Source organism: Fukomys damarensis, unplaced genomic scaffold (genome assembly GCF_012274545.1).
Source record: "Fukomys damarensis isolate Sample0158 unplaced genomic scaffold, DMR_v1.0_HiC HiC_scaffold_9, whole genome shotgun sequence".
Classification (NCBI taxonomy): Eukaryota; Metazoa; Chordata; class Mammalia; order Rodentia; family Bathyergidae; genus Fukomys; species Fukomys damarensis.
Window position 1 is genome coordinate 17,123 of NW_022900921.1, and position 8,605 is coordinate 25,727.

General features: G+C 40.8%; 1 protein-coding gene across 1 annotated transcript; it reads right to left on the reverse strand.

Annotated features, from left to right (window-relative positions):
• Window positions 1-6,911: 6,911 nt before the first annotated feature.
• Window positions 6,912-7,847, reverse strand: LOC104867802 (olfactory receptor 10). Its single transcript, XM_010632239.1, has one exon. The coding sequence runs from the start codon at window positions 7,845-7,847 to the stop codon at window positions 6,912-6,914; it is 936 nt and encodes a 311-aa protein (XP_010630541.1).
• Between the last annotated feature and the right edge of the window lie 758 nt (window positions 7,848-8,605).

Sequence of the window (8,605 nt, forward strand, 5' to 3'; positions counted from 1 at the left end):
TGGGGGTTCAGGGGCGCCCGCAGGGCTACCTTCCCGGCGCTTGAGCGATGGTGGCTGGGTCGGGAGCAGGCGTGGTTCTCCTTCCCGCGGTGGATCGGGGCCCGGCCTACCTCCCGGTGCTTGAGCGATGGCCCCAACCAAGTTTTAATCGTGGAGAAATAGAAAATGTGAATAGATCAATAATGAGCAAGAAATTGGATCAGTAATAAAATTCTCACATTAAATAATAGGTGAGGACTAGATAGCTTAACAGTGAGGCCAAAGAACATAAAATTACCACCTCATATAGATTACTAAAGCATGTTCATTCTGGTATTATTCATGACAGCCAAAATGTGGATATAACTCATGTCCATCAGTGGATGGATAAAGAAACTGTGATATTCATAATGAAATAGTATCAAGCATTACAAAAAAGAAGAGGCAATCATTGGCTATAATATTGATGGTCCAGAAAAGCATTATGCTGGGTGATATGAGCCACACATAGAAAGAAAAATATTGCATCATTTCACTTTTATGTGTGACGTTTAAGAAGCTGGATAAAGCAGATGTGATTTTTTTCTATAAAATGGAGTACTACTTGGCCATAAAGAATGAGAAATTAGAGTCATTCACAGGAAAATGGATGCATGTTGAGGATATACTCTTAGGTGAAATAAATAAGTCACACATGTGTATATACAGAATAGTTTCTCTGGTGTGAAAAACTATAATTGTACATAAGATCCTAATCATATAATTGACAATGTGAAATAGGAAGAAAAGGGGTAAAGGTATGGGGAAGTGGGAAGGGTATGGGAAAGGCAATAAAAAAAAGAAAACAATAAGAGAAAATGAAAAAATGGAAATAAAGTATTTGTAAATAGGGAAGGGAGGAGGGGGTGAAGGGAGGACAGGGATAAGAGGAAAGAATGAGAACCAAGATCTGTCATGTAAAGATGCAAGATCCCAGTGATGAAGGTAACTGTATTGTATGCAGAAAATGTATCAGTAAACTCAGTGAGAAAAAAAGGTCAAATATACAGAGGTGCAGAATTAAAAATAGTAATTAGGATGTGCAGAGAGATAGGAGGAAATGGAAAGATGTAGGTAAAAGAATTCAAGTAGCCAAAGTTTAGGGTGAACCTGCCTAGATATCCCATGTATAAAGTAAGGACTAGTTTATAAAATCGATTGGTGGTAGAAGTTTTTGGCAGACAAGTAGATTTTATCTTTTGGTCATCGACCCCATGAGATGTGAGATATTTCTATAACCTGAGATGATACATGTAATCTGCTGCATTATGGTGAGCATTTTCCTATCTCTATGAACCCCATATGTAAACCTCACATATATACAATGAAATTTACTTTAAAAATTAACAATGTAAAATAAAAAAGTTAAACACCAGATGTAGAAGGTTCCATTATAGGCGGGGAGGTCAGCTCTGACTATCTCCATCATACTAGCAATGGAAGGAACCTGGGAATCACTTACTGGGTCTCTTGTGGCTATGGGAACCCATTGTCTCTGATGATCTCTACAATAAATGAGGAAGTCAATGAAACCTGAATGGTGTATTGTCCTATGGAAAAATACCTTTTCCTCTGCTGTGAAAAGACTTGTGAATTCATAGGCTCCACTATGTGCCCAACAGTATCAGTTGCCTCTTAAAATTGTTTCAATATGAGATGTGCTCCCATTAACATATGTAATTGAATGATTGTTTTTGCTGCATACTAAATAAAACAATAACATATTAAAATAAAAGTTTTATTTAATTCTGTTCTGTTTGTTCTTTACATTATATATGTGTGTGAATTAGACATTGATATACAAAGATGCAGAAAACAAACACATTCATTTCATAGAATTATTCATAAAAGCCTTGATGGAGTAAATTTAAAAATATGGATTTTTACTACTGTGGTATGGTTTGGAATGAGACAGGTTAGATTTAAATTGTGGATCTCCATTTAATGTCTGGGTAGTATGAAGAAAGTCGCAAAAAATCGGTATGTGTGCAGATCTCATGGAGAAGCCTGTGTGGACGACCTGGAAAAGGGCTGCACAGGTGCATAAGCAGCCGTCAGAGCCCCACCCAGATTCCATCAGTAATTGTGGCCAGATCCCAGCAAGAAGCTTGCATGGATCAGAGCTGAACAGGTGTGCACAGATCCCAGGCAGGGGCACTTCCCATACACCAACAGCTTGGGCCAATAGGCCACAGCCAGTGGCTCCCCTGGAAAGGAGTTATCCAGGTGAGGAAGCAACAGCCAGAGGTCCACCCAGATACCAATGGTAAGTGTGTGCAGACCCCAGAGAAAAGCCTGCTCAGATACCAGTGACTCAGTGCACAGCCCCCGGGCAAAGGCTCTGCCAGACAACAGCCACACAGGGGCCCACCCAGGAGCATGCCTAGATATCAACCCATGTGTGCACAGGCCCCAGCCAGAAGCCTATCCAGAGAACAGGTCATCTCAGGGGTCCAGAGGGCCACCTTTTTGAACCAAGGAATTGGTGTACTGGTGAGCAGCAGAGAAAAGGCTGCTCGGTGGCTTGCTGAGAATTGAAGACTGCTGGGTGAGCAAAACGTCACTTCAACAAAGGTAGAGTAGGCTGCATCTTTTGAAATGAGAAGATACATAAATAAGTCTCAGACCCAGACTTCCACATCACCTAAGGCAACCCCAAAGTGCAACAAGATGGAACAGTTTGATATTCAACTGCCTCGACTCCCTGAACAGGCGATGAAAGAGAACCTGAAAAAATGAAATCAGAAACAATTTCTCAGATAACAGCAGAGATTGTGCCCACAGTATAAAACATGATTTATAACTCTATAGCAAACACAGATTAAAAAAAAATAGAGCTGCTGAGATACATGGTGGAATCCCAGCATAGGAAACAAGGGGAATCCATAAAACAGATGCAAACAGGAGATTAAAAATTCCATTGATAGCTTACTCCTCAGAACGAGACAATGTGAGGACAGAATAGCAGATATAGAAGACAGGATTGCAATTAGTGACCAGGAAAAGAAAACTTTCTTAAAAATAGTAAGGGACCATGAGAAATCAATTCAGTAGTTGCTGGATGATGCAAAGAACAACATGAGAATGACTGGATTCAGTGAAGAAACAGGAGAGAGTGCAAACAACGTTAAAAAAAAACTATTTGCAGAAGTTATGGCAGAAATCTTCCCAAGCAGAGGAAAAGAACTTGACATACAGATAAGTGAGGCATACAGGACTGCAACTAGCCATGATAAAAAAATCTACACAGAGGCATATAATAGTTAAGATTCCAGAAATCCAACAGAGGAACAACATTCTACAAGCAGTTAGAGAAAAGAAACAAATCTCATACAAAGGAAAGCCCATCAGAATCACAGCAGACTCCTCAACACACTCAAGGCAAGAAGAGACTGGAGCAAATTATTTCAAGTCTTAAAGGGAAACAATGTCCAGCTAAGATTCATGTATTGTACAAAGTGAAATTTCAAAATTGACAGATTAATAAGATACTTCCATGACAAAGAGCAGCTGAAGAACTTCATGAATACCAAACCAGCATTCAAAAAAATTTTTACAAATGAGGATCAGTGGAACAGATTAGAAGATACAGAAAAAACTCCAGCCACACTCAGCCACCGCATCTTTGACAAAGGAGCCAAACACCCTCACTGGAGGAAAGATAGCCTCTTTAATAAATGGTGTTGCAAAAACTGGGTTCAACTTGCAAAAGATTAGAATGAGACCTATATCTCTCACCATGCTCTAAGCTAAAATCAAAATGGATTAAAGGTCTAAGTATTAAAACACAAACTCTAAACTGGCTGGAAAAGAGGCTAGGTAGGACTCTTGGAGACACTGGTGTAGGAAAAGATTTCATAAGCAAAACCTCAGTCACATATGAACTAGCACATCAAATCAACAGCTGGGGTCTCTTCTTATTAAAGAACTTCTGCACAGCATGAGAAACCACTAACAGCTGGGACGGACAACCCACAGTGTGGGAAACAATTTGTCTGAGCTGTTCCTCAGACAAGGGTTGTCTAGAATATATAAAGAACTAAAAAAATCAGACCTCCCAAATTAAAAAACCCAATCCAAAAATGGGCATCTGAAATGAATAGACATTTCCCCAAGAAAGAAGGAGAAATAGCAAGTAAAGATATGACAAAGTTCAACATCACTGGTCATTGAAGAGATGTAAATGAAAAGAACTCTGAGATTCCACCTCATCTCAGAAGGAATGGCTGCTATCATGAAATCAACCAATAAGAAATGCTGGTGAGGCTGTGGGGAAAAAGGAAACCCTCTCCACTGTTGTTGGGAGCGTAGACTGGTGCAACCACTGTGGAATACAGTATGGAGATACCTCAAAGAACTAGGATGAGAGGGCTCATTTGACCTAGCTATCCGCCTGTTGAGTATCTTCCCAAAAGAATTAAAAGAATCATACCACAGTGATATATGTGCACCCATGTTCATAGAAGCACCGTTTGTAATAGCTAAAACTTGGAAACAGCCCAATGCCAATCAACTGGGGACTGGATAAAGAAAATGTAGTTTTTTATTAAATAGAGTACTACTCAGACATAAGGAATGAGAAATTGGAGATGTTTATAGCTAAATGTATGCACATTGAGGCGATAATCTTAAGTGAAATAAATAGGCCAGACATGTAAATACTGGATAGTTTCTCTGGTGTGAGAAACTGAAAGTGTAAATAAGGATCACAAGGCATAACAGACAATGAAAAATAGGAAGAACAGGTCCAAAGGCGATGGGGAAGCATGAAGATTTGGGGAAAGGAAAGAAGGATTGGAATTCATACGAGAAAGTGAAAAATGGAAAAATAGTCTTTGTAAACAGGGAGGGGTGGAGTGATTAAGGAAGGGCAGAGGAATGGGCAAAAATAAGAATCAGGATATATTGTGTAAAGGTACAAATTTCCAATGATGAATGTCATTATATTGTATACCTAAAATTGACCAGTAAAATTAGTTAAAAGAAAATCACACAAACAATGGTTAAACTTTACGTCTCTTCATAAGTAAACCTGATGGCAAGAGGGAATGTAGCTATGTTTAATGTTGAAAGAATGAAGTGTAATAATGTTTCATTTTATACAATGCAGTGCTTGAGTTTTTAATCCCTTTTAGGATTAAAAATTGGCAACTGTTATTGTAGGTTATATAGAATTCCTCAATGGAAGAAATACGACTTCTGACCCAACCATAAATAACAGGGAAGAGTGTCGAATCCTTGTGAGGTATATTAATCTCACATTTTATTTCTTCTTTGTTTTTTTGTGCAACTTGTATCTTTTCCATTAAAGATTCACTCTGAGGAAAAGAGAACTCGTAGGGAGATGTCGTAAGAGTTGCCATTAGAAATGTTAGAATCTTCACCCATATTTACTATGGTAATTGGATACATTACATAAACCGAACTTCAATGTCATTGTGAATAAACATACAACATATAACAAAATTAACTCTAAATTCCATTGTAAGGACTAATGACAACTTTTCTAAACAAGATTTTTGAAAATTCATTTGAATGAATACAGTGATCACTATTGGAATAAAAGGTGATTCACTTTTGATATTTATAGACTGTAAAATGCTTTTGACAAAGATAGCTGCATCAAAAAAAATGAAGCTATTGTTTTGTTTTGTTTTTTTTTGGTTTTTTGAGACAGGGTCTCACTATGTAGTTGAGACTGACCTGGAATTCGCTATGTAGCCCAGGCTGGTCTCGAACTCACAGTGATCCTCCTGCCTCAGCCTCGCCAGTGCTGGGATTACAGGCATGCACCACCATGCCCTGCATGTTTTTTTTTGCGGGGGGGACCGGGGATTGAAGTTGGGCCTTTGTGCTTGTGAGGCAGGCACCAGGATCACTGAGCTAAATCCCTAACCTTTTTTTTGAGACAGGGTCTCACTATGTAGTAGTTGAGACTGACCTGGAACTCATTATTTAGACCAGGGTGGTTTCGAACTCACAGCGATCCTCCTGCCCCACCTCCCAAGTGCTGGGATGACAGCTGTGCGGCACTATGCCCGGCCATTGTTTAAGTACATGGAATGAAATGGTAATAGTAGAAGTTTTTAAACACCCAAAAAACAAAAACCACTATCTTCCGAATTTGATGAAGTGACTTGACCTATGCAAAAGTACCCAGGTACCCACTCTCGTTGTCTCTTTCTTCCATGCTTTATCTCTCTTTTCCACTTCATTTATTCTTTTTTATTTCCAGTATTTCTTCCTCTACACTGATTGCTTTTGTGCCCTTTTTCTCTCTCTTTCCATTCTGTCATGGAAAATATCCTCCCTGACAGCAAGAAGCATTTCCGAGATTCCTGGAGCACTTGACGAGGTTCCTTTAGCCAAATGACCCCTTCTTCCAGCGATAAATGGCTTTCATATGTGAAATGCTATCTGCTCCAAGACGTATCTATGAGACATCTTATCTTCTCATGGTTTTATGGAAGTGTCATCACTAAGCAACCTACAAACCCTAACATTTGGGAGCAAGTCAAGGGTCACGGTTAATTAGGAGAGTGGCTGTCAAAAGGAATCATTTGGCTCTGATCACCGTGCAATCTTCCAGACAACACACTGGCAATCAATTATTTTCTCTCAGTGTCTAGTTAGCCTCATTCTCCACAGGGGCACAATAATCCACTTCCCAGGCTTGGTGATTCAAATCAGCCTTTAGTCCCTGCTGCACACTCATGAAATACACTTACTAGAAAGGATTTTCAGAGATCTTGCTTTACGTTTTTAACAAAGAAAACAATAAAACCCCAAGGCCTACTGAGGGTGACTCTTTAGTGATGTATTCCTTTGCAAGGAAAGCAAGGATTTCATGAACTGTAAAAACTGTAAAAACTGTGTTGATTTCCTTCCCTCTACTACCCCGAGTCTCGGTCTCCCCGTAGAACCTTCCACAGAGCCCCTTTGACATCCTTGTTCCTCAGTGAATAAATCAGAGGATTTAGTATAGGGCTGAGTATAGTATAAAAAAGGGCAACAAATTTTCCTCCGCTGTCAGAGTAACTGTTCATGGGTTGCAGGTATGTGTAGATACCTGACCCATAAAAAAGAGAAACCACCAGGAGGTGGGACCCACATGTTCCAAAAGCTTTTCTGCGCTCAGCCATCGACTTGACCTTCAGCACAGCCTGAGCAATGCGTACATAGGAGCCTAGAATTAGTGCTGCAGTAAAGACCAAGATTATGGCTCGTGCCGCTAACATCTTCGCTTCCGTTCCTCCTGGGTCCTCACAGGCCAACTTAAGGAATGCAGGCATCTCACAGAAGAAGTGGTTCAGGCGGTGGCTGCAGAGAGGCATGGCCATCATGAGGCTGGTCTGGATCAGAGAGTTTATGAAGCCTCCCACCCAGGAGGAGATAGCCAGGGCTTGGCAAAGCTGGGGGTGCATGATGGTTGTGTAGTGTAGTGGCCGACACACAGCAGCATAGCGATCAAAGGCCATCACTCCCAAGAGCACACACTCAATGGAGACCAGGGCAAGGAAGATGTAAAGCTGGGCCACACATCCCCCATAGCTGATGGTCCTATCACGTCCCCAAAGGTGGATCAGGAGCTGGGGCACAATGCTGGTGGTGTAGCATAGGTCCAGGAAGGAGAGGTGCGAGAGGAAGAAGTACATGGGTGTGTGCAGTCGAGGGTCCAGTCGGGCGAGAATGATGATGGCGGTGTTGCCCAAGAGAGTCAGGGAGTAGAAAATCGAAATGAAGACAAAGAGGAAGAGTTCCAGTTGAGGCCAGTCGGAGAAGCCCACCAAAATGAAGCCACATCCCAAACTGGTATTGAAACTTCTCATAGCCTATCACCGGGACAAATAGTACAGGCTATTTCAGTGCCTCTGATGAAGAAAATGGAGTAAACCCTTGTTTCACAGTATTTAAAATTTTCCAAAATCCTGCACTTTATTTTCATTTGTGCAGTTCAGCTCAGGAGTATCCAGGCTCTATCCGTACACTTTAGGCTGCATATCACTGGATTATGAGGGAGTAATGTTTTGCACACCTGCCCTACTGGGTATTTTTTCCTGAATTTTAGCATGCCGACTCACACTGTACATCTGATGCTTTGTTGGAGTATAGGTCTGATATGCTGTCTTACTCACAGCATTGAGATTATGACCTAATCCAGTAATGTGGGAGCTGACTTTTAAATCTGAGGTGTAACATGTAGAATTGTAATTCTCTCTTGCTCTCTTTGCTCCTCCTCCTTGTCTACTAACTAGTGTTTCAGCAGATTAAAGCCCAGGACTAAGCAGGCTGAGATCACAAGTTGGCTATCTGGGTGCTCTGTGAATATGTTCCATATTGCAGTCCTGGAATCCAGCTCATCACCAGGTTCCAGCTCATTTCTGTTGTGTTAAGTATTCAGAGCTGGAAGATGATCTTTCCTGCATCAGTGCTATATCACTGATTTCAGGAAGCCATTTAGATGCCTTCAGTGACCCTCATGTGAAAGAGAGAATAAATGTGAATGGTAGCAACAGAGTATGCATCCACACGGGGCTCACCTTTTATATCACAGTGTTTTACATGACCAGTATACAGGTGACAGCAG